Source organism: Zonotrichia albicollis, chromosome 5, assembly GCF_047830755.1.
Source record: "Zonotrichia albicollis isolate bZonAlb1 chromosome 5, bZonAlb1.hap1, whole genome shotgun sequence".
Classification (NCBI taxonomy): domain Eukaryota; kingdom Metazoa; phylum Chordata; class Aves; order Passeriformes; family Passerellidae; genus Zonotrichia; species Zonotrichia albicollis.
This window is the reverse complement of record NC_133823.1, coordinates 22,549,125-22,575,023: the sequence shown is the minus strand read 5'-3', so window position 1 is coordinate 22,575,023 and position 25,899 is coordinate 22,549,125. Positions and strand designations below refer to the sequence as shown.

Here is a 25,899-nt window from a genome sequence, read left to right as displayed (position 1 = left end):
CTTTTGGTAGCCCTCTAGGCACCTATGCTGGACACACGGAGCACGAGTATATTTTGCTAGAAGGTTTTTAACACTGATTTGAATGAGGTCTGCAAACTTGTTTTCTTATGGTTCATTAGAAAAAAGCCTATTTTTGTGAAATAAATGAAAAAAAAGGTTGCACTTTTTCAGACTATTACTTTGTTTCATTAATCTATTCCCTAACATTGGCTGATGAGGTTATTCTGACACAACAAGTTCTCTTTTTTTTGCAGACATTAATGAATGTGGCTTCTGGAATCACGGCTGCACTTTAGGCTGTGTGAACATCCCCGGCTCCTATTACTGCACCTGCCCGAGAGGCTTTGTTCTGCTGCCTGACAGGAAGACATGCCATGGTAAGGAGCTGAAATACACAAACACTTGGAGTCTCCTGTTGGAGAGAGTCCTCATTTCACACTGGAACTGCTGAAAGTTTTGTGTATTGCATTGCTGCTTCCAATCCCATGTTATGTAAGCAGGGTCGGCTTAAAGTGAGTGAACTGATTTCAGGTGTCGTGTTCAAGGAAGCAGAAGTTACATGTGAGAAACTGTGTGCACTTCTTCAGAGGGGGAAAAAGGAAACAAGTCATGTCTCCAGAGAGACCTCTTCTCAGATTAGGCCTGGTGACACAGCAGTTATGTATTTTTAAATGTGGTCTCTGAATTTGGCTCACTCTCTAAGGATTTGCCCAGTCTCTGAAAAAACAGCTCAAAGCATCATGTATTTTCGTTTCAGATCAGGGCTGACAGCCTTGCCAATATGTATGGCATTAGTGGAATTAAATGTGTATGCTCAGCCTGCAAATGATTTAAGCTTTTCTGAAGTAAGTCTAGAACATAAAATGTGAAATGCTTCCAAGTTTTGAGGTCATGGAATATTGTCCGTCACTTTTGAAGTGAGGCATATGCATAGAAAAAGGTTCTCCTAATTTGTTTATTTGAAATAAAACATTAGTATAAGGCCTAAGCAGGAGTGTCAGTGCACACCAATGAGTTCTGTTTGGATCATGGCAGGATAAGGATCTAGGGTATATTAAATATCTCTACTGGAGAGTATTTATAGCCACAGAATCTAACAGACTCTAGCAATCAATCTGTTTTAGACTCCAAGAGTCCTGGGCAAGGCCAGGAGTTGGACTCAATCTCCATGGATCCCTTCCAGCTCAGGATATTCTGTGATTCTGTTAGAGCCACTTCTTCCTTTTTACTAGGAGGAAGCCAGGAGCAGGATTCAGTGACCCAGAGTGGGGGTCCAGGGTGTGTGTGGCAGCTGCAGAGGGCAGCCAACTGCAGCAGCAGAACTATGGCAGGGCTGCAGGCAGAGGTTCCTGGGAGATGGGATATCACTTTGCATCCAAAACAACATCGAGACACTCTGAAACTCAGTCCTGCTTTGGATGACCTGCTTGAACTGTATGCCTGCATTTTGGGTGGCTCAAATTAGATAGAAAATAATGTTTTTCCAGCACAGGCTAGGGATGCAGGATGGACTGTGTGACCTGCAGCACAAGGCAGATGTTCACCAATTATCAGCTTGAGAGACACACACAAAGATGAGAAGTCCAAATGCTGGCCAGAGATTTTGATACTTTGTTCTCCAAGTCCTTTGTGAAGGTCTTCATCTAAAGCCACAAGCTCTGGTCAGAAGGAATTTTCTGGAGCCCATTCTCTGTGCTGGAGTGTTTGGCACACTCCAGTCCAGCATGCAGGTGTCCTGCAGAAGCAATATTTGCGAGAACTATGCACCATGTAGGCCAGTGTGTGCTGCTGATTCATAGAAGCAGCTGTGGAAATCTGGCATTGGTTCCAGTCATATGGCACTAGAACTGGGACAAAGAGATGGAGTGCTGCAGTGCAGGAGGTGGAAGGAGCACATCTTGTGAAACTGCATTAAAGAAATACAAAAAAAATGTTGGCACTGCAATATTTCTAATAGCAAGTAAAGGAAAACTCTTGCCAAGCCCTCAGGTGATTTTGCCCTTATAACTTCTAAAATTGACACTAAGGAACATAGTTTTGTTTCTGGAAGGTCCATCTCCTGTTTTGATTGATCTTAGCTCTTTTATACTTGGAATAGTAGGAAAGTGGTTCTTCCTCGTTCTCTTGGTCTTTTATATTTATTCTTTCAGTACACATTCCTTGCAGTTTTTAGAACCTGATCTATTTTTGATGAAGTACAAGAAAGAAATTTTTCAAAATTAACTTCTATTTTGCTAGCAAATCTAGCAAAATAGAGTATTTTTGAAAATACTTCAGAGTATTTTTGAAAAATTAAAGCCTGGTAAGTATAATGGCTTCAGGACTCAGCAATTTTGGCTTTCTCCTGGGCTATAATTAGGAGGAGGTGTGGAAAAAATTTGGGAAAGAAAAACAGAAACACAGCATAACAAACCACATAAAGATTTCAGAAGTGTTGTACTCTAAACATCACAATTATATTTATTTATATATTTAATTTCCCTACTTTTTTTTTTCTTCTTCTTCTTCTTTTGCTATTTAAGATGTTAACATCTCTTACTGGGGGCTTAGTAAAAATTTTTTATCATCATTTAGGATTTTTTTTTCTCCTTAAATTACTGTAGAGCTAATTACCTGCACAAGTAATGACACTGGCTGTAGTCACGGCTGCCTTCAAACATCCAAAGGCCCTGTTTGCTATTGCCCAGAAGGATCTGTGCTCAAAGTGGATGGCAAAACATGCACAGGTAAGGAACATTTTTCTTAGCTGAAGTCACTGCCAGGCTCTGTTCATTCTTGGCACCAAGAGCCAGAATTGAATGAAGGTGTTTTACACTCATTTTGAACAGCTGTAAATGGTTGCACAAGATAATAGAATGTAAGGTGATTTGAGTGCTGACATGAACAGTATTCATCTTCCTTTTTTAATAGATTTTTAGTAGCAGCAACATCCAATATTTGCTGGCCAAGTTCTTTTATTGTCAGCACAGATCAAGACATGTCTCAGGATTTTGTTGTGGGAGACATCTAAAATTTATACTTCAGAGCACATATACATACAACATTAAGGCTCAGGTGATAATTTTATTGATGTCATGCACCCCATGTCCAGAGTCACTCTAATTTACCCACAAATGGAATTTTTGCAGTCAGAATACTTGAAGCTGCCACACTCAATCTGTCATTCCCCACTTCAGCAATTTTCCAAATTCAGGGGACTGTAGCTTCTCAACTGCATCTTTTCAGTCATAGGGGTCAAGATAGCTCCATTACTGACAGCCTTATGCTGTGAAAAATCCTCTTTCCCTTTTAATCCCTTTCATATTGTGGACTGTACTTTATACATCGATTCAGTCATTATTTCTGTTTTGCTAGTTCATGTTGATATTGAGACTATAATAGAAAATAAACCCCAAAAGAATGGTTTCTTTTCACATGAAATCTTGGTTTATTTTCTTAGAAAGTATCGATTTGTCATCCTAGCCTAATTAACTTCTGGGGAGACAATTGCATTATTTGCTGTTTCTTTGCATGGAGTGCAAAGTCTGATAAAATTTATTACTTTGTTGTAGATGGGATGAGATTTGCATGGGAGAAGAGTTCTCTGAAATACATGAAAGACCCTCTCTCTTTACATATCCCACCCTCCCACTTTGTGTTACAACACAACATCGAGTTACTACTAATTTGTTTTCACTTCTCTAGGCTTCTGCTTTCAGCAGGAGGCCTTTTGGTAAATCTACCAGTCACTGAGATGATTTGCACTGCAGAAATCCTGGGCAGAGCGAACCAGGATATACCTCTGATTTTGTTGTATTTTATTTTTCTTTTAGAACGGCACAGTAAAATTTTACAAATGCTCTGTTTAAGGTTGTACATCTCCAGATAATGGTGGCTGCAGTCAGATATGCTCTTCCTTAAGCCCATCCTCCTGGGAGTGTGCTTGTTTTCCTGGATATAAGCTTCAGCGAGACAGAAAGCACTGCACTGCTATAGGTTGGTGTCTTGGTATGCCTGCATATTTCTGCCAATAAAAGTAAATCCTTTGTTGAGTTCTTTAGGGTGGATCAACTGGGATCCCTTTTTGCACTGTTTTTAGGTTACTTTGTGAAATTTGGGAAGTATTAGTTGTTAGGAAAGGCAACCTATTTTGGAAATAAACCAGAACAAGCAGCAGTACATGGTTCTGTCTCCATCACAGAATGTTCAATCTGTGATCCATCTTCACCATTTCACTCTGGGCTCCCTTACTGTGGAGGCCTGTCCTGCAGTACACAGGGGTTTGTGCCTTCACATAAATATGGGCGTAGTTCCTGCCCAGTGTTACAGAGCTGGGGCTGAAGTCTCTCCATTTGGTGAATAGGATAGGGAATAGTCTGCAAAGGACTTTCCATATTAGGATATTTCTCCCCCTCTGGCCCCAGGAAGCTGAGGTGTTTATGTCCACTTTTGGATTCCAGACCTTTCTGCTCTTTCTGAGAAAAGGGCAGACTCTGGTGATCAGCAAGGGTATAAGCAATTGCCAAAGAGAGAGGAGGAAAAAGAAGCTTTTGATTTGTGCCCAAAATAAGGGGATAGCTAGGTTTTTTTGTTTTTTGTTTTTTCGTTTTTTGTTTTTTTTTTTGGGGGGAGGTGTTTTTGTTTCTTTTTTTTTTTGTTGTTGTTTTTTGGGTTTTTTTTGAGGACAGTATCTTTCTTGCTTTTACTACAAAAGACTTCTCCATATACAAATTCAAGTTATTCTGGCATTTATGCTAATGCTGTGAAATGCAGAGAGATGATTGCCTCGAGGCTAAGGCACTCAGTGTGAAATGCAGCAGGTCTAGTGACTCCTTTTTTCAGAAATATTGAGGCTGATGCTGACCGTAAATCATGTAATGCTTGTGGATGATTTTTAAAAATGAGCTTTGCTTTTTTGGCAGTCAAAATATGCTTTAGTCTGTAAACTTATATTCACATTTATCTTTAATTTCTTAGGCAAATGAAGTATAGGAAAATTGCAGTAATATCTTTTTGCTTCTGCTCTGCATTTTGTCTTTTACTGTGACTTATTTACACACTACTTAGGAGCAATGCAAGTTAGAGATCACTTTGAACTTAGTGCAATTAACATACTGGCAAATTTTAATCGGCAGGTCCTAAGCCATTTTTGTTATTTGCAAATGGTCAAGATATCCGCCAGATCCGTTTTGATGGAACAGATTACACAAGTTTACTTGACTGGCAGATGGGAGTAGTCTTAGCACTGGACTTTGACCCGGTGGAAAATAAGGTAAGGCATTAAAAATGAGAGGATTCTGGAGTGTTGCAAGGACAAAAGGATTGAGCTTTCATGTGCCTTAACCTTTCCTCTGTCAGTGATCTGGATTACGCATTATGCTGCTCCTTGTTCTGTTGCCTCTCTAGGAGCACAACAGGTACAGGCTGCCAAACATTAGTTGAAGAGTTTCATCCTTTATTTATTTCCTTTTGTACATTGAAAATGATATTTCAATGTACAAAAGGAGAATTTCGATGTCTAAATTCACTTCAGGCATGATTTCAATTTGAAAGAACTTTTGTGTGAGTTTTCTCCATTAAGACTGCAGTGCTGTTTTCTGGAAATATATTGTCGACTTTCTTCACTGTGTAGTGGTACAAGCAAAAATATCTTTTTTTCTATCCAGCTAAATCTGTATGATTCCTAGTAAATGTTGGAGTAATCTTAATAAGAATTATTTCCCATGTCCTGATATTATTGAGCAAAAATACTGAATGCTCACAGAGTCTATTGCTCTTCCAAAACACACTCCTCACATACTAGACAGTGCTGTTGGAAAGAGGAATCTTCTCTGTATAAAGACCTGTTTGTCTGTGGCTACATCCTAATGCCCTTCTCCTTGCCTGCAGAGTTGGGAAGAATAGGAGTTCAGCTGTGCTTTGCTAAACCTGCTGTGTCAGACAGTTATATTTTCCCATGGAGAGCCTTATTTCCACTGTAAAAGTGTTGCAAAGAAATACTGGACAGTACAGTGAAAGCTGATGAGGAGCTCAGTTAAGTTGTTGGAAGCACCTCAAGGCCCAGATGGACACAGCTAAACAAATGTGAATGTTACCAGATCTGCATTTACAGGAGGAGCACTCCAGGCACTCCTGGAACATCTCCACTTGCTCCAGAAATAGGGCCCTGCTGGAGAGGCAGCAGTTGCCCTGTGCTGTGCCAAGTGCGGATCAGCTGTGCCAGGGACTCTGCTGTGCACCAGGGATCCCCTCCTGCGGTGTTGGGTGGCAGAACAGAGGTGGGGGGACATGCAGGCAGCAGGCAGGCTGTGTCAGCTGAGGGACAAGGCAGCACCCCTTTGTGCCCCCAGGGTGTGGAATTAACTGGGCTAAGGCTAGAGGCTCCCTCCTGTTTTGTTTGACCTCATGGCCAGCATCAAAGAAAAGTTATTTGTTTTGCTGTTACCATTTCCAAAGAAAGCCTCAGCACTACTTCTGATATGGTTGTGCCATGCAATGTTTGCCTCTTCTGGTATTTGGATACAAGATAAAATTTACGCATCCTTGGAAAATGCAAACCTGGTTTCCCTACCAGCAAAGAACTTTACTTTTGACCTCAAACTAAGAAATCTCTACTGGAAATGTTGGAGCCTTACAGAATAGACACCTAGTAAAGAATTAAGATAGCTGCAGGATAGAAGAGTGGAAGAAAATACAAATAAATTTTATACCTCTTTTTCCCCTTCCCAGCTCCTTGATATACATAGGGTGCTGCTATCTTCTCCACACTTGTCACTTTTCAACAAGAGCAGCCAGTGAAATGACAACATGGTTCTTTCTGCCAGTCCCTCAGCTGTGCTTCATGTGAAGTAGCTGCTGGCTGAAACAAAACTACAGGATATTCAGAGGGCTGTATATAGGGCAACCAGGATTTACAGCTAAGCACAAGCTGCCTGTAGAAGTCATCCTGGTTGAAGGATAAGTGTCTTTTTATTTGATCAGGGATCACAGGTTACCTGTGCAGCCTTTTGTGAATAAGCAGTTTAGGGAATTTTCCAGAAGAAAAAAGTGTTTAGAAATGGAGTTACAAGATAGAAAAGGTAGAGTGGAAAGTGAGATGAGAACTAATGACACCTTGTCTCTTATTTATTCACAGATTTACTTTGCCCACACTGCCTTGAAATGGATAGAACGAGCTAATCTGGATGGCTCAGATCGGGAAAAGGTTATTCACGGAGCTATGGAAACCCCTGAAGGCCTTGCTGTGGACTGGATTAACCGTAAATTGTACTGGACAGACAGAGGGTACATGCTCCACAGGGCATTTATGCTGCAGCATGCCATTAAATATTTGGAATAAATTACTGGTGATGCAGAAATAGCTGAGATATCCCTTTAGTTCAGTAGTGCTTCACATTCTGAGTGGGTAGTTTTAGTCCCAAGTATGTACAGTTGGAAGATTCTGTAAAACTAAAATGCTGGAAGTTCACTTGCAGTCTGTACTGTGTTTTTATCTTTGTCTTTCCAAGAAGCAAGGATTTGGACTCAGTTGCAAGGAATCTAAAGCATGCACTCCATGCATACATATGTGCACATGAATATATTTCCTTACACTGTTTTTTATATACAGACGCTGCATGTGAGTGGATGTGTATAGGTATATCTTTATATATACATACATATTATAAAAAAGAATAGAAGATAAAAAAGGTTATTATGGTATTGAGTATATCTTGGGCAGAAGTCAGTGTTGTTGGCAGCTAAAATCATGTTATTAGAGACTCTTTGTCAATTATCTCTGATAAAAGAGAAATGACTGCTGCCAGACAATGTGACGACCTTTCAGCTGATAACTAATCTTAAATGCAGAGGGAAACAAAACTGACCTTTGATGAAAAGGCAGTTTCAGATCACAACAGATAATGAAGACACCTTGAAGAATGGTCATGAGCTTTCAACATGATCCATAATTTGTTAGTCAATAAAAAGTAATTTTGAGTGTTTAGACCACCCTCATTGTCAATTTTAAATATTCTGCTAGTCCACTTCCTTGCATTTAGGTACAATATTGTCATATGATTGAGCTGCTGTAGAAATATGCCAGTGTTTCTTGTGAAATGGGAGATTATGGTGCTTCTCTCCATAAGACAGGACATATTCAGGGGGAATATGAGAATTTGAACCTGGGACTTCCTTCTCATTCCCTGCATTTACCCATTTGTATTCCACATTTGCAGGAATGTATTTCTCCTTCCATCTCTGTGGGGCCTTTCTTTGAAGGTTCAAAGAGGCATGGAAGGCTGTAGGCTTGCTTGCAGGTAGAGACTGATATTTGTTTGGCAAGATGAATATTGCAGCAATAAAATCAGTTTTCTGGAAAAAAGGTGAATTGAAAGATTGGCATTGTAGATTCTATACTTGACTTGGCCACAGATTTTATGAGTAATCTTAAGAACCTTGCCTCATCCTTTCCTGCAAAATAGATGTAATATGCAAAATGACCACTGATCTCTGGATGAAAAATGCGATGCAAAAGTACTATTTAAAAAAATTCTTTATACATCTGGTAATGGTATTCAGTTAGGAGCTGGTTTTCCTCCTGACTCGTTTTAAAGCTAGCATTTATCTATTAGTGATCATACTTGCAATTCATTATTCACCCAGAGAAGGAGAACTTCAAGTCTTCTGCAGACCACCAGGTATTTTATCATCATGCCCTGGACCAGATAATGAAGCTGTAACATGAATTACTTGTTGATAAAACAACTAGACATCCCACATCAGCAGGATTACTTCCTGTCACTGTGAAATTATTTATTACAGCTTAACTAAAGCAATGCAAAATCTTAGTGCATTCAGCCCAAGAAGGCAATTAAAAAGATGGCAGGGAGGACCTAACAGTGCTCTTTGTGTTGCAGGAAGGTGTGCATTGAGAGGAGCAATCTGAATGGAATGCAAAGAAAAATGATCATCTGGGAGGATCTCTCCCAGCCCCGAGGGATTGCCATTCACCCATTTGCTAAGTAAGCAGTGATAAACACAGTAAATCATGTAACGCTTGTGGATGATTTTTAAAAATGAGTGTGCAAGCTTTGCCCTTTTGGCAGTCAAAATATGCATTAGTCTCGTGCTGGATTAGTCATTACCTCGCAGAGCTGTGTGAATTGTAATGTTTTATTGCAAGTTTGTTTCATGAGCTGGGACATGTTCATTTCTCACATAGATTTTAGAAGAAAGTTGGAGCATTAATGATACTACATGCAGTTTAAGCTAAAGATAAGCATGAGCATCTGAGGTCACTGACAGCTGTAGGTGCCTTACTACAAACTTTGATGGCTCCATATCTAGTAGTGTGAAGAAGGTAATAACTTTTAACCAGCAGTACTTACATAAATGCCTTTTTTATTTTTTGGTCCATGTTTCAGTTTCAGAGGAAACTAAACCTAATTTACTGTTCTGGAGATTTGTTGTTTTAAATGCACCTTGCATCTTCTTAACTAGTGTTGAAATGATCCCATGTGTTTACACTCTTGATGAAATTCTGGCTGTTTCAATCAACGGCAAAGTCCCACGGATTTTTAGTCAGTATGCTTGTAGTAGGAGTATTTTAAATCTGGTCCTCACATCCTGCTATAACTAAGTACTGAAGAATCAGAAAGAAGCAGGTTTGGGGAGGGTGTTTTGCTAGCTTGCCTCTGCCCATAAAAGACCTGAAAGAACCTTTCAGTAGAGGTCGAATGCTATAGAAACATTTTGCAGGAAAACTTTGAAGAAAGGTATGTTCTTACAGATTGTTTACTAGAATTATGGTAGAGGCAAAGCATGGGAAAGTGAGGAGGAAACATCATTAAAACCTAACTTTTTAGAAAGTTCATTGTGAAAGGATGAACAGACATTGTTCATAGTATTAGGCAATGTCTATAGTATTAGAGAGGGATATGAAACACGATTAGAATTCTTGAAAATACTGATCCTTGCATTAGTTAGAGCAAAACTGCTTGTGTAACTAAAGCTAAGTGAATCTCTGAGTTATTTCAGTAAACCTGACAGAGGAAACTGGCACCTGGGAAGATGAGCCCAAACTTCAGATATTATTTGCAATTATAGCTATCCCCATTTTGAGTTGCCTTCTAGCATTCTCTGTTCATTGAAAACTGCTAAACACCCAGTGAGTAACAGACACGACTCTAGAGGGAGAGCCTGAGAATCATGATTTTATTAAAGGAAGAAGATTCTGGACCTGATATTGGTGTATCTTTTTAAAACAACCTGCCTACTTTTGCTTGTTTTTCATGGCTAATGGGTAATTTTAGTTTCATTTGTTTATTGTTGTACCCCTCTTTAGACAAGGGTCTGGCTAATGCATAATTTTCTGTTGTCTGGGTTTGATAAAACACCATCAGCTGTCACATGGAAAATCAAAAAGCAGATATGAAGAGCTGTGGCAGTTAACATAGTCAGGAGTTGCTTTCCAAAGGTTTCATGCCAGTGAACAGAGTGAGGATTCTGCATAAGTCCCAGTGCAATCACCTGGAGTCTCATGGCAAGAGTGGAAAGATCAGCAGGAATATGTTTGCTTGACGCGTGCACTTTTTCTCCTGTGAGTCAGGGCTGCGTTGCTCTGATCTGACCTTTCTGCTTTGAAAGAACTCCATGGAGAGGAGGACAAACATTTACTTACTGACTCCCTGTATTCATTTTGTTTTCTGAAGGAGATTATTCTGGACTGACATGGGGGTCAGCCCGCGGATTGGCAGCTCTTCCTTAGAAGGCTTCGATCGCCGGGTCGTAGCCAGCGCCGGCCTGCTGTGGCCCAGCGGAATAGCTCTGGACTACTTGGCTGACAGGGTCTACTGGTGTGATGCTAAACAGGCCGTGCTTGAGAGCGCAAACCTGGATGGCTCTGGTCGTCGAATTCTTGCACAGAATGATGTAGGTGAGGCTTTGGGGTTGATAATTACCTACTGCTGCTTGTCCGTGTGTGTGTCTGCATATGTGCATGAAAACTACTGGCCAGCTGCTGTGCTATATATCCCATGCTATGTTGAGGGTAATGACAGCACTTGAGTTTTTCATTCTGTAACCCAGTTGACTTTTATTCATTTTAGCAAAAGAATTTCATTCTAACTCTCTGCTTTTACTAATGAGTCACTTTGCATTGCACAGAGAAGTTTGTGCGATGCCTTCTTCCTGCCTTCCCAGAAAAATGAATAAAAAATTAAAAATGTGCTTTGCTTTTCCCATGCATGGCTGCTTAGTTTAATTCAGGTTTTCCTGTGTTTATTGCATCAATGAGTTTTATTGACACAAGAAGAAAGGGAATTAATCTGGGTTGTTAAGGTCCTTGAGCAGCAAACCTGTATCTGCAGCATTGAGCACTGGAAGGATTCTAAACACACAATAGATACCAAATGAAAAATGATTTTACAATGTGATGGTAGTTTTTATGGCTAGGATTTCTACTGCTTGACACATAACTGTGCTGTTCTGAAGCAAAAGAACAGAGGTGTTAGCAACAAGGAACTGATGTTGTACCACGTCTGAGGTAAACCATGTGTTTAAGAATCTTGTACATGGCAAATTAGTTTCTGGAGAGGACGATTTCTTTTGATCATGGGATCTCTCTGGGGATCATTTTGTAGGTGTGCATACAACACATGGGCAGAGTGAGGACTCATAGCTCAGTGCCATGACTGCTGTGGGTAACCCTATGCTTAGGCTGTCGAGCAGCCTCTGTTCTAGTCTGTGCTCTGGGAAGGCTTGTGTTCATCACCTAAGCCAGATACCCTCCCAGTCTTTTGGAGGTGACCAAAGTGAGGTCCTGCAGGAATAAGTGTTCTCCAGTTTATAAGACATCAAAAGGCTCAGGAAGTAATTTCCTAGTAATTTCCAGCCTTCTTCTCTCTTCCCTTTGCTCCCATGGTGACTGCCTTCTTCAGGAACGGGGCAGATCTGCAAAGGAGGACCTTGAAATCTCAGCCAAGTTTCTCCACAAGGAGTAAGACAGAGTCTTACAGGGAGCAAAAAGAGAAGGAGAGCTAGGAGCACTGTAGAAACATGGATTATGTGAAAGGAGCTCTTTGGAGGTGAGAGAAAAGGACATGAACATCTGTATGTAAGGCAGTGAAAACAGATGAAGACTTGTAAGGGTATGAATTTAGAGAAGCATGTCCTGATCATTTGCTAATGCTGCTAGTGAAGACTGGAATTCAGATTTTGTTGTTGAACAGCTGTGCACTGGAGTTCGGGAAGGTGGCACCTCTTCATAGGTGTTCTGCTGTATCATGAATTTTTATTGCAGCAGCTCCCTCTAGTGCCCCTGTACTGAGAGCTCGTTCAGTAGAGCTGCATGCAAAACAGTAAATCATTTCTGCTCTTCCACCTAACCCCATTCTCAGCTGTAAGTACAACAGCCCATAATAACCTGCCCGAGGCAATGAAGAACATAAGCATCCCTTTTGTTTATGCAGTGGGTCACATTTGTGGTGTTCCTGCTGTCTCCACTGACTGACACTAGATTTCTGATTCTAATTCTTAATGTATTCACAAAATAAGAGGTTAATAAAGTGCTGGACAAAGCAGGGTGCTGTTTGTGAATAGAGCAAACTACAGATCCTAAAACTGTGAGGAAATGTTTGAGTGTTTGGGGACAGTATCTAGGTCTTGGTCTAGTTGTTCAAATGTAATGAGAAGAAAAGGTAAGAACCAAGATCAGTGATTAAGCATGGGTCAGTGGAGGTAGTTATGTGCCCATAATACACTCTTCAAATAACACTAAAGAACATTTACACAGTGTCTTAGAAATGTTTTTGTAAAGGACTGGTTTTTTCAGTTTATGTGTGAGGTGAATTTAAGATATACCAACACATACTCCTTTCCCAAGGTTCTAATGGCTATCTGTATTGGTTATCTGTTGTGTTGTTTTCTTGTTTGCTTGCCTTTGGTTTTTTGGTTTTTTTTTTTTTTTTAAGCTAATACATGTTGGGATCCCAGTTTCATTACTGAAATGAAACACTACCTAGTTGGGGTCTACATCAAGAAGCAAATAAGACCATAAAAAGCACGTGCTTAAAAACATACCTTTCAGAGGGGCTCAGACTGCAGTGGTAGAGTGCAGCGCCACTGGGGCTCTCAGGACCACAACACAACAAACCTGCTTCAGCCAGGAAGCATCCACTCTGAAGCCAGGTGTACATCCATGGAAGAATAGCATGTGTTGTTCTTATTTTCCATTGCAGCTTGCCCAAAGGCTACCTTGAAAGCAGGAGATTTCTGAGTGTTTAGAAAAAATGCATAGTCCCAGGTGAACTAATGACAATTTTCTATCATGACAGATTAGAAAGAGTCAGAATTATTTTGTAAAGATCTTGATGGCTGCCATTATTTATATGAAATTGCCCTTTGGATTTTCAGAAATTGCTGAGCTTATCTCTGGAAGTCAAACCAGGGATCTGAGTTTGCCTGGTTCCAGTAGCAATATTGTGCTACTAAGGGAAATTCCTGCGCTCTGAACTTAGGGTGGAGTTTCTTGCAGCTACAGTCATGTAATTGTTAGGTGCCTGGTTGAAGCTGATGTCTAGGATCCTGTTGCCATCAGTGAAAGGAGAGGAAGTTACCTGGATGACCTATTGCCTCTGTGGTTTATGTTAGCTGGCTGTATGCCCCTGTGCTTTGCACTTGTGTGTTCTTTTGGCACTTGCAGAGGCCACACACTGGCTTTGGAGTCAGCGACTGCAGTGTCTGCAGCTCCCAGGCTGCCCTAGGACAGGATGCTCGTGCAGGATCCTGGCAAAGGGATTTTTCAGAAAACATGACAATGACAGCTCATGAACACTTATCCCTCCCCATGGAAAATCAAAGGGAGCACAGGCTATGTCTAGGCCCCTGTGTTAGAAGTTGATCTATATGCAGATAATGTTTTCCTTTGCAGGATTTCTTGTGTGTGCTCTACAGATATGGAAATGACAAACCCAATGTCTTTGCAGGGCACCCTTTTGCAGTAGCGGTGTTTGAGGACCACCTGTGGTTTTCTGACTGGGCTAGGCCGTCCCTGGTGAGGGTGGACAAGAAGACCGGCCAAAACAGGGTACGTCTGCGAGGCAGCATGCTGAGACCCTCATCAGTGGTTGTAGCTCATCCTCTGGCTAAACCAGGTACACTGCAAAAATCCAGCAGTCATTCCCTTCCAGCCTCCTCGTGTTCACTGACACCAGCAGAATAGATGTCCCTGGGTAGAGGATTGTCTTCTCAGAAACAGGCTCTTTAAAAAGCTTTGCATAGTCAGGCTGGCATTTATTGTAAGCATCATCTGGGCATGTGTCCCAGGAATGCTGACAGATTTATGGTCATGCCCAAGAATAGATGCTGATCAATTGCTATGAGGCTACCACAGTCTTCAAATTCCTATTTTTCCTAGTCTATTAGCACCCCCCCCCTCCCCAATAATAACAAATGACACAGGGAAAGATTTTGTGAGATTTATTAGTTTTTGATCAAATAATTTAATTTTCTGTTGGGAACAATCTCCCTGCAAGCAGAAATGAGTAATTCAATAGGTCAGGATTGAGAGAAGGTAATTACAGGTTCCTTACGCCATTGAAATATTAGGACTCTAAATACCAAAGGAGAAACAATAAAGGAAATAAAATTTAAAAATGTGGTACATACATTAGATACAGAGTACAAGAATCTCTTTTCCTGACAGTGGCTAGGTGATAATATCTGAGCTTTACTATATGCATTTGTTGTTGTATTAAAAAAAATTAAATTAAATCCTAGTTTTTGTCAGTCCTTATTCTTTTTCCAACCGCTTCAACTCTGCATAGCTAAACACAGATGTTTAGTGAAGAAGCAGCTTGTTAATTTTTCTGTTTTTCTTCATTAGGGGCAAATCCTTGCCTTTATGAGAATGGAGGCTGTGATCAGATCTGTGAAAACAGTTTTGGAATTGTCCACTGCAAGTGCTATCCAGGATTTGTGAAAACCCAAGGTGGAAAATCCTGTCATGCTCTGGATTCTTCCAACTCAACAGCAGGTACAGCCCTCCAGTTCCCAAAAAGCCCCCTCTCAAACCCTTGAGGATCCTGATAGGTAGCACTGGAAAAATTCACCTTGCTCTAAAATAAGGAATGATGGTTTTTCTGAAGAATGAAAATGCTGGAATGTTGTCTTTGGGAAAACAAGGCAACAGATGTTGTCTGGCCACTGTAGTTCTTCCTTTAGCATTTTAGCAGTGAAAAAAGTGTGTGCAATGCTGACAATTATTGTGAGCAATGAGTCACATTTCTTCTCTTTTGTATTTGAGAAAACTCACCAATGAATGCTTTTAGGAATAATTTGACATCAGAAGCAGGTCAGTCTGTGAGGATACTGGTTCTTATTTTAAAAGGAAACCACCATGGTTATTAGAAAATACATAAGTATTTGAAAATCAGATGGCTATTTCAGTAGATTTAAATAGCCCATGTCACTTTTTTCTTGTCTTTTCAGGAAGTGTCTCTGTGCAGAAGGAGATAATGCCAATGCCACCACCTGACACTGTGCTCCAGAGCACAGGGAGCGCTGGGATTTTTAAGGATGCAGACAATGGGAAAAAGCAGAAAATAATTTTTTTTACTGCTGAAATCATGGTATCAGGTATAGTCTGACGGTTATCTTCCTTATGCTTACCCTGAGGCTCTGAAGAGGTTTATAGCGCAGAAAGAGGTAATAGACCTTAAAGAAAGAAAGGTTCATTGTTGAGACTGGTGGTATTCATGCTCTTAACTTCTAACAAGAACTTGGGTCTGTGCAATTATTCCAGGTAGGACTGCTTTTTTTGTTTGTGTCTCTATTACTTGGCTATATAAAAAAAACATTGGCAATATTATCCTGGACTAGAAAACAAACATTTCTAATTTGGAACACTTGAGAAAGTCCCTCCCTTAGGTTTTTAAGTATATTGCATTCCTTTAAAAAAAGATAAAATAAGCCCATTGAATTCTACATATCTTTGATGACACTAGGTCATTAACTTTTGCAATAGGTTTTGAATAAAATATTCAGAAATCCTGATACTAAGTGACATGTCAACTCCATCTAGACAAAGAGAACAGCTGCAGAAATTGTATTGGCTTACCATTATTAATCCTGGAGAGCTAAGTTTCAAACTTAGCTTAGTATGTTGTGGTTTTCTCAGTTTGTTTTCTGTAATATAGATATACAGTACCTCCTTTGATATTTCCAAGGACATCTAGTGGTTTTTCTTTTGTTTTGCTTATGCTATAGATGAAGATGACTGCAGTGCACTAGAATGTTATGCCAATGCAGAGTGTGTTTTGTTGGAAGATGGTGCTATGTGCCAGTGTTTGAAGGGATTTACCAGGAAGGGGAAATCATGCTATGGTAATAAAAACATTATTATAACTTTTGAAAAATTGTAGATTGTGGGGGGAGGAAGAAAATCTATCTGCTTTCACACTGGCAGCTCTGCTGTGTGAGGCAACAGAGAAAGGTCAATAGTATGAAAGGGATGATGAGCAAAAAGCATGTGAGATAAAATGGCTAATTATCTCATGCCTTTTTCCCCTCAAGCCATGAGTGTTAATCCTATTAATATTAACAAGCAATAACACAGAGAATAAAAAGTATAATGTGTTTATTTGTAAAACTTGACAAATTATAAAAGCTCAGTCCATAGACGTTATAATTAATGTGTAATTTAGACATAAGAAATCTCTTCAAAATTAGTATTCCTGATATTTGTATAGAAATAGTAATATTTGTATAGAAAAGTAGTTTCTTTCTAGCACTAAAAAAATACTCTAATAGCCATCCAAACATTTCTCAGGGTGGTCTTTAAGTTTCTGGACTTATTTGCAACATAAATGAAATAACTGTTCTGATCTCACAGAGGTCAAGAGAGGAAGGTGATAGAAACAGAAAAAAAATACCATTTGGTGGTTAAGTGTGAAGACTCTGAAGAATCTGTGTTTCTATGGAAAGGGAAAAAATTGTAAGCTGAAATAAGCATACATTTTTTCCACTGTAGTACTTTTTCTTTTTTTTAAGCCTATGCATTCTTTTATAAAACAAAGTTACTAAATGCTCTTAGAGGTCTTTTCCAACTTAATAGATTATATGATTGTATAACATAAAGCAGTTTTTGGATTGGATAATTTCCTCTGAACAGGTTTTCTTTAAGCAAATGATATTTGTGATATTTTGTTGACTCCCTTTGATTTTGAGCATCCTCATCAAACTTCATACCAAAAAAACCCACAAAGTCCTTCTCTTCCCATTTGCTTCACGAGCACAAATGCCAAGCGAGAGCAGAGTGTGGGGGAGCTCCGTGGTGCAGATGTCTCGGTGTGCTGACTGCTGTGCTGGTTCCTGACCCAGTGTCCTGTCCCTTGCTGTGTCCCGCAGACGTGGACGAGTGCGCGGCACGCACGGACCGCTGCAACCGGAGCGTGTCCCGCTGCATCAACACGGACGGGGGCTACGTTTGCCAGTGCCTGGGAGGCTTCACTGGAGATGGAGTCCATTGCCATGGTAGGGGCACGTCTGAGGGCTCTGCCCTGGCTGGAGGGCTCAGGCATTTCTGCCTCTGTGGTGCCTTCCTCCCTGTTTGAAGCGCAGTAACATCAGCAACTGATCAATATGCAAAGCTTGTAGTTGTCAGTGAATATCTCCTCTCAGTGTTTGCACTTTTTTTGGTGGCTATAGAAGGAGAGAGAGGAGGAGGGAAGCGGAGGTGAGGCAGTAGAGCTTTATTGGAAATCGTTGCCATGAATATAAACGAAAGCAGGTATTGAGTGTGTCATAATACTCATCAAATAATTCCAGGTCTGTTTAATAGGCATGAGGTTCAAGGTGTGACACTGACAACTTGAGTACATTTAGAGTCTTGTTAATAATCAGACCCACTGATTTTCCCATCCAGCTCTAATTCCAGGTCTTTAGTTTATTCCCTATGTCTCTTAAATTCTTAATCCATTTTAGTGGTAAATATGAACAGGAAGCTTTTTCTCTCCAGTATTTGGCTAGCACACAGTTTGTTCAGAGCTTTATGAGAATCTTGCCTTCTCTTTTCTCCTTTTCTTTTACTTTTTTCCTTTATAGCTTAATTCAAAGCCCAAGAAGTTTTAACCAATTCTTACATAATCTCTGCTGGTCTTGGTTCTTCAACACTGATTAGGATGACTGAAAAATTAAAAACAATATCATTATAATGGGTAGAATGTGGAAAGTATCAGAGAAGAATCAAGGCCTTTTGCCTGCAGGGGTCAGAGGCAGAGCTCATGTCTTTGAGGGTGTTTGGAAGTGCAGATGGAAGTGCACACAGAAGTTACAAGATCCTCTTGCTGACCCGGCACAACCTAGAAGGCAAATCCACAAGCAGCCCTGGGCTTTACTGTCTTACTTACCACTGCACTGTGGAATAGTTTTTCAGGATGTAGTACCTTCCACAGTCACTGAAAAACAGTCTATTATTTTCCTGAAGTTTTAAAGTCCAGAAAATAGATTCTCAGATGATAAAAGATGTAGTATTACTAAGATGTAAATGTAACTGAAACTAATTTTGTGTTTGATGACTTGAAATGTGCTACAAAATCCAGAAACTGGTAAGTGATTTTGTGCTTCAGTTGTAAGTGCCTGCAAGCATGCACAGTGTCCAGGAATGTGATGGTATGTTCAGTGATAACACACAATGAGTTCATACGGTGTTGGTGAAATCACATTTCATGAAATATGCTGCAGGAGTTGTGTTCCCCTCCTTTTATTTAAGTGCTCTGAATTTTCTATACTGTTTTGAGTTAGATCGTGTTAATTTTACTGTAGAAAAATTCCAAGCAGTTTAAGCAATCATTTCACAAAAATTGGGGTAGCAGATCTGGGATTCCCCGAAGTAGACCTGGCACATTTATTCTGCTGATGTTTCATAAAATGAATCAGAAGCTCCCAAACTCGGCTGAGTGAACCAAAGGTTTTGCCTTTGAGGGGGATGCTTCATCACTTAGCAAGGTGCAGGAGCTGCTGCCATGGGCCTTGGAGAGAAGTGTGGGGGCAGGAGGAGGGGGTGCAGCAGAATGGGGGTCAGAGATGTGTATGAACCTAACATGGTCTCTGAGCCTGGAAACTCTTGTAGTCAGGGGGCCTCTTCACAGTCACTCAGAACCTCACTTATTGAAGTGTTTACACAAACTAAATAAACCTGTAAGTTTCTAGACACTTTTCTTCTGCCTAAACTCTTGTTAGGGTGAACTAGACAGGTGGTACAGGGGTAGGCAGCTCCCCACTCCCAAACCCTTCTGCAAGAATTCCAACATATAGATCCAGGCTGCAAGCTAGGACTAGCAATTCCAGGAGAATGCATCTGGTAACAGTAAGTCTCCTCTTCAACTCTGCTGTACTTTTTGCATTTCATGGGGAAGCCTTTCCCTCCTTCTCCCCGTGGAGAGTTTCTGCAGCAGCACAGCATGCTCTTGCTATAGAAAATAAGCTGGTTGCTTTTCCATTAGGCTTTCCATGAAGGCATGTTTGGAGAGGGAGAGGTCTCTGGTGTTTTTCCCCACTGCCTGGGGAGAGCAGTGCTGCTACTGCTGCCCCTTTAGCCGATGCTCGGAGGCATTTCATTCTTCTAACTGCAGACTGTTTGGGTGACAGATATTGATGAGTGCAAGATGGGGTCCCACACCTGTGGAGAGAACATGACCTGCACAAATACAGAAGGAAACTTCACTTGCTCGTGTGCTGATCATGCTTCTGGGACTGGCGACAGTTGCAGTGAGTAAACGCAGTGAGCAAATACAACAAAGTGGTCCTAAATTAAGAACTGTGTCCTTGGATAAATTGTTTTACATGGAAACTAAGGCACCCCTGTACAGTAACATCCTGACCAGATTGTGGATCCATTTAGCATTGCCTTTAGAAGGCTGTTCTGTGGTGAACTAAGGAGAACAGATCCAAGTTTAGTAAGGAAATACCTACATTGAGGTTCAATGTAAATTTTTTACTGTCTAAATGTACCAACAAATCTATCAAATACCATTTACAATCTCCAGCAGAAGTAAATGCTCCTTGGAACATTTTTTGAGGGAAATTTCAGTGTGTGCCTTTTTCAAACTCACCGTGCCTTCTGTTACTTTGCAGAAGGCTAGCAGAGGAAATGCACATGATTTAAGTGCCATTTGATTCTTCAGTATAAGCTTGTCTTTCAGTTCCAGTCACTAATTGCTCAAAAGGGCTCTGAAATTCCTTAGAAAATCTGATTATCAATTTACTGAAGGGAATTGCTAAAAGTTCAGCACTAGTGACTATCTGACCTTCATTTTGGTGCCTCAATGAGGTGGCAGCATTCTCTGAAATTGAGAGGGACTCATTGTTTTACTCTGTGTCAGCCCACTTGGTCAGGGTGAATTTTACTCCAGATTGAGAGCCTTTCTGATGATGGAGGGACATTGTCACAGAGCTGTTTCTTCAGAAAAACAAGGAAATTACAGCTTTCTTAAATAGACCGCCTACCAGGATTTCCACTCCCATTTCAGTCACTTAATCTTTCACTAGTTTCAGGTGTCACTCAGGAAATGATGATTTTAAATGATGCATGACTTGGAAGTAATGTTTTCTAGGTCCCTCATGTGTCAGTCTGATCTCATGTCTTTATAGATGTTAACACACTGTTTTAGCTCTTTGCCTAATAAGCTCTTCTAGCAAGATGAAAATTTCTTTGCTGAATGCATGCACACCTGGGGTTCACTATAATCACTCATCCCTTTCCATTCAGGCTCTTTGCCATGGCAGTTCTCCTGCAAATGAAATTTTAAAGCCCAAATGTCATTGAAGGTCATGTTGCAATAAAGCTGGTGTGAGTCATAGAACTGACCCCATAATTATATGAGAATGATCAGGTGTGTCTCTGCCAATCCTTGCTGCCAGAAATTCTTTGCTATGTAACTGTTTTGTTCTGACCTACAGGTTTGTTGTAGCACCAAAGCAGGCATGAAAGCACTCCTTTTCTGTGCACTGTGGTCATGCTGTGCAGAGATATTTGTGCTACCTTTAAAACCAGCTGGTTTGGATAGGTGTGTAGGTGACAGCAAGTGTGATTCAGAGCAGGCTGCAGAATGCTTTGGTAGAACCACAGGGCTCCCTGCTCCCCCAGTGATGCTCTTATCTGCACCTGAGCTAGCCTGAAACAGTAAAAAGTGTGATCTGCCATTACATATAGGTGCAATTAACTGAATGGCAGCAGAGTAGAAATAATCTGCATAAGAATCTCAAGTTTCTTGTAAAAGCTTCTGAGTCTGAGATCCAAATGCATGAAATACAGTCACCCTTCACCTCTGCCTCTCACTCTGGTGATTTATACATAGTAGAGATTTACCATATGTCAAAACTTCATAAGTTGCAAAAAACATTTTAGAGTAGGCACCTAGATAGTTGGTGCAGTTTTTCTTCAGGGCCAGGCTCATACAAGTAAACACACAGAACTCAGTCAATCAGTATAGATCTTTCACTGTAAATCTAAAATATGTATTTATTTATATACTATATTAATATATTAAGATATTATTGTATCATACTAATAACATGGTATATGAATATCTATATATTTATAAATTATAGGTTATATATAATGTATAAACAATAATACTTAATAATATATAAAAATATATTTATAAATAATATTTCCATATCAATATATCATATTTAGTAATTTTATCTATATTTATGCTTCCCTAAGTTTGATAACAGCATAAGAAGATAGGAAAAAACAAGTAATAAATAGAAAGTGGATATTTTTGCCTAGTTTAGTATCTTGAAGTCCTGGAACTCTTTCATAAGATTATGTTACCAATGAGGCCAAAAGTTTGAGATGTCCCTTTGAAACTCTCTGTTTCAGAATCTACTGTTCCCCCAGCTGCTGCCAGCAGTGAGTACACTACAAAGGCTGTGCAAGGTGATGTTGTAGGATGTCCTCCTTCCTACGAGTCGTACTGCCTCCATGGTGGAGTGTGCAATTATGTTTCTGACCTGCAAGACTATGCCTGCAAGTAAGTACAGAAATTTGTATTTTCTCTGCTGAACAATGGCACTCTTGGAATGCTACCCTCCGTTTACTGCAGGCATTGAAAAGAATTTGTCCATGAAGATCTGCTCATCCCTCATGTCACTCATTAGCATTTGAATCTCCTCTTTCCTGTGAGTGATCAGTGTAGTTTTCAGTGCATGGCCACTCCATTGCAATTCATGGTAGGATTTGATTTGCTCCCTGAGCACTTGATTCTTTACTTTGGAAATGGGCGGTAACTTGTTAGATGACTTGAAAGAGGTGCCTTCTCTCTCTCCTGTACATGTCCTGCTGACTGCACCTCCCTGTTGGCCTTGCTGTTCCTGTGTAGCATTCATTGGGATGGAAGAGGACACCTCTGTCTTGCCTTCTCTGACTGGGGCCAGGGAGCAATCTTCTGGTGTCACATCTTCCATTACAGAAAGGCAGAAATGGGTAACATATAATTGCCCTCTAAAAACAGGAAGAGTTACAATGAGACCTCAAATTTGAAGCCTACTTCCCCTGTCGATATTTTTAACCCTGTCAATATTTTTGTGAAGCCTAATTCTGGGTTCCCCAAATGCAGGTACTTATAAAAGCAAGGAGAATCTCAATTCTGGGTTCCCCAAATGCAGGTACTCATAAAAGCAAGGAGAATCTCATCTCCTCAGAAGTCAGCCTTGTGACAACCTAGTTCCATGGGGTAATCATTTCTTCAAAACATTTAGTGCTGGCATTTAAGTGCGTATCCTGACTATATTTGAAGCTGTATGCAGAATCTTTCTTCAAAATCAAGCACCAAATCTTTGCAATGGGACAAATCCAATGCCTGCCTCCTCCCCTGGGGTCACAGGTGGTAAGTGAGGACCTGTACAGGGGGCAGATACTGTTCCAGGGCAGGAAAATCTCTGTGTCTCAGGCTTTCCTATTTTGAAGTATGAGAGGTCTCCCCTGCCTACAGACCTCTGTACCTGTAAGAATATGAAAGGAATGTGTCTCATGTGCATATATGGGAATGAAGTCAATGCTTTGTGCTGTGGATCTCTTGAGCTCAGCAAAGCTCTTGGGCAAAGACATTATGGGAGACAGACTCATGGTCATTCAGTTTTGGAAGTGGAAGCAGTAAAAAACTTAAGAGCAACCTTGCTTGGCCATGATGTTGGGATATGTGTGTGGGCGTTGCTGGATCCTGTCCCCGCTGAATCCTCACTAGATGGCAGCATTCATTCATGTAGGCTCTGATTTATTAACTGCAGAAGGGAAGGCATGGAAAAATGTTATCCAGCAAAAACCACATACCAAATGTGATTTGTATTTTAATTAATAAATGATCATTTGATCATACACTAGAAAGTAGATCTGCCAGCATGTTTGCAATTCATTGTAATTTAACATTAAAAAATTAGCATTTTTTCTGCCTTCCAGTGCACACACATTCTAAATTTTACAGAATGAGAGTGCTTGTGCCTTACTTAATAATGAATTCTGATATAACGTTTTCATGACATTAGGTAAAACTGCTGCAGGTCAAATCCAGCTTCTTTTTCTCATCTGACTAGCTCTTGGACTTGAGTAAAATTAGACCAATTAGAATTGTGATGAGTTGAGTCTACATTGCTGAGGGATTGTTATGAGCTGAATTGATTTTTCATTTTTTCCATTTATTATTTATGTCTTGCCTCGTGTAGTAAAACTAGGCTGAGATTATTTTTTAAATGTATTTCTCACTTTCTAGTAGTTTTGATTTGAGGGTTTCATGCATAGATAGGATATTTCTGTGTTGGGTTTTACAATGGTAAAACCAGTCAAATAAACAAAAACTGTCTACGGAAGAAGCTTAGATTCAAAGTAAGTTTTGAAGATATTTCTAAATGAAGATATTTCTTATGCATGGGTTTTTTAAACACTTTCATTCATCTTTAATTTTACAGTAAAGACTGAGATTAAAATTTGATTCTCTTAATCAAGTCACTCTGAAAATACAAGTTGGTCCTGTCCTGCCTACTTTAAAGGGAAGCTTGCTGCTGAAAGAAGTTTAATGGAAAATCCTAGGGAAACACTAATCACACAGCAGGATTTACAGGATTTAAGAAACTTTTCCCCCTACTTTTTAACCCATAGGAATCTGGTAATAACAACCTCTCTGTACAATTCTATAGGCAATTCAATGCAGTAAAAAATAACAGTACAAAAAAAAAAAGATGGAAAGTAGAAAAAGAAAAATACTTTTAATACTGGATTCTACAGGTTTCAACCGCATACCTTTAAAATGGTTTTGTCTTCCCCATGCTAAAGTGAGCCAGATGTTTCTGTAGCGGTGACCAGCGGTGCATCACTGAGAGGTGGCGGTCCGGGGCCTCGCCCTGCCGCCACTCAGCGTGTCCCCCGTGTCCCTCTTTCCTTGGCAGCTGTGTGACGGGCTACGTGGGCGAGCGCTGCCAGTTCAGCGACCTGGAGTGGTGGGAGCAGCATCGCGCCGGGCGGGCCAAGGTGCGGAGCATCGCCATCACCGCGGGCGCGGCCGCCGGGCTGGCGCTGCTGCTGCTGCTGCTGCTGCTGGGCGCGCTGGCCGCCCTCCGCCGCAGGTACTGCTGCCAACGCCGGCCTGCCCCTCCTGGGGCTCAGAACCGGAGCTGCTCCTCGCCTCGTGGGAACTCCTGCTCTTTTCTAGTTCAGTAACCGGCTCTGGGAATAGTGCAGAGAGTTCTGGCGTGTCCCTTGCCCGCAGAACTCGTGTTGGTGTTAGTGAGCAAACGTGTCTGGAGGGAAGGGGAACAGACCTTGCTAGAGCTCAGGAACATGCCATTTACTTCTTCCTGCCTTTCCCTTCACAGCTCTAGATGTCTGGAACTCTCATGGTATGGGCTGGCTCTTCTCTGTCATCTATTCAATGAGCTGGCTTTTGTTTCCCATTGAGCGTAGAGTTCCACCCGAAAATTTCTTTGCCTACTAACGTTCCCAAGGTTAGTAGGAAACAGTGAACTGTTTCCATGTTCACTGCTGGAGGCATCAAACTTACAGAGTGATGCTTCCAGCAGTGAACATGGAAACAGTTTTCCTGGCAGCAGAGAGAGTAAAGTCAGGGGAGTGAGTCTAAGCACATCTGCTGTAAAAGTACTCCCTGGCATTTTCCATGGCTGTAATGAATTGCACAGATTTGGGATTCTTCCTGTGGCAAAAAGAATTCCAATGGTCACTATTTAAGAACCCAGTCTGATGTGAAATTAAATGTCATCGGTGTCCCTTAGACTGGAAAGTATTAAGCATTTAAGCTAGAGTCTTTTGGCCATGACCTTGGAAGACAGCTGTTCCCAGAGGCTGATTTAAATGCAGGATTTTTGTTTGTGGTTTAGGTCAATTTTAAAATTAGATCCTCCTAGACATAAAAAGTTAAGCTACAAAAGAAGTTAACTATGCAAGCTAGTGTTTTTCATTCTTATGTAATGGCTCTTAGCATATTTAGTCCATACGAGTAGGAAAGCAGCAAAATTTCTTATTTTCTATTAATTAGTGATAGGGGTCTAGATTTAAAGCTATGTGCAGCCTGTTTTTTTCTCATAACCTGGGGTTCAGATTTCAATCAGTGGATATAAAAAGAACAGAAAAATTGTGAGATTCTTGTATTTCTTATATATTTCATATATTGTCTTATGAAAAATAGACATAATATGATTTGTTTAAATGTATGGAAGTATTAAATTTCTTCCCTTCCTCTCTCTTTTCTAATTTCTCCCAGATTTATGTTTCTTTCTTGCCAAATGCTTTTGATCAATATAACTATTTACCACAACAACAGGTTTTCAATTACACACTTGACTGAGTTTGAACTGCAGCAATTACTAGTATAACCAGATCAAAATTAAACTGCTGATCTAAAATCCCTATTTAAGTGGAGTCTGGGAATC

The 25,899-nt window shown here is 40.5% G+C and overlaps 1 protein-coding gene across 29 annotated transcripts in view; it reads left to right on the top strand.

Moving 5' to 3' along the window:
- The window catches only part of EGF (epidermal growth factor), a 95,041-nt gene that overhangs the window by 23,024 nt on the left and 46,118 nt on the right, over positions 1-25,899 (top strand). For 27 of the 29 annotated variants that reach the window (XM_074541033.1, XM_074541008.1, XM_074541007.1 and 24 more), the window contains 15 exons: positions 255-377; positions 2,604-2,726; positions 3,850-3,975; positions 5,115-5,251; positions 7,115-7,263; positions 8,877-8,981; positions 10,671-10,894; positions 13,944-14,111; positions 14,843-14,992; positions 15,448-15,594; positions 16,225-16,341; positions 17,365-17,490; positions 19,606-19,725; positions 21,845-21,995; positions 24,403-24,579. In XM_074541033.1, coding sequence (XP_074397134.1) covers positions 255-377; positions 2,604-2,726; positions 3,850-3,975; positions 5,115-5,251; positions 7,115-7,263; positions 8,877-8,981; positions 10,671-10,894; positions 13,944-14,111; positions 14,843-14,992; positions 15,448-15,594; positions 16,225-16,341; positions 17,365-17,490; positions 19,606-19,725; positions 21,845-21,995; positions 24,403-24,579 — 2,143 coding nt within the window. The remainder of the gene's footprint in view (positions 1-254; positions 378-2,603; positions 2,727-3,849; positions 3,976-5,114; positions 5,252-7,114; positions 7,264-8,876; positions 8,982-10,670; positions 10,895-13,943; positions 14,112-14,842; positions 14,993-15,447; positions 15,595-16,224; positions 16,342-17,364; positions 17,491-19,605; positions 19,726-21,844; positions 21,996-24,402; positions 24,580-25,899) is intronic. The other 2 variants (XM_074541031.1, XM_074541032.1) reach the window with 2 other exon arrangements.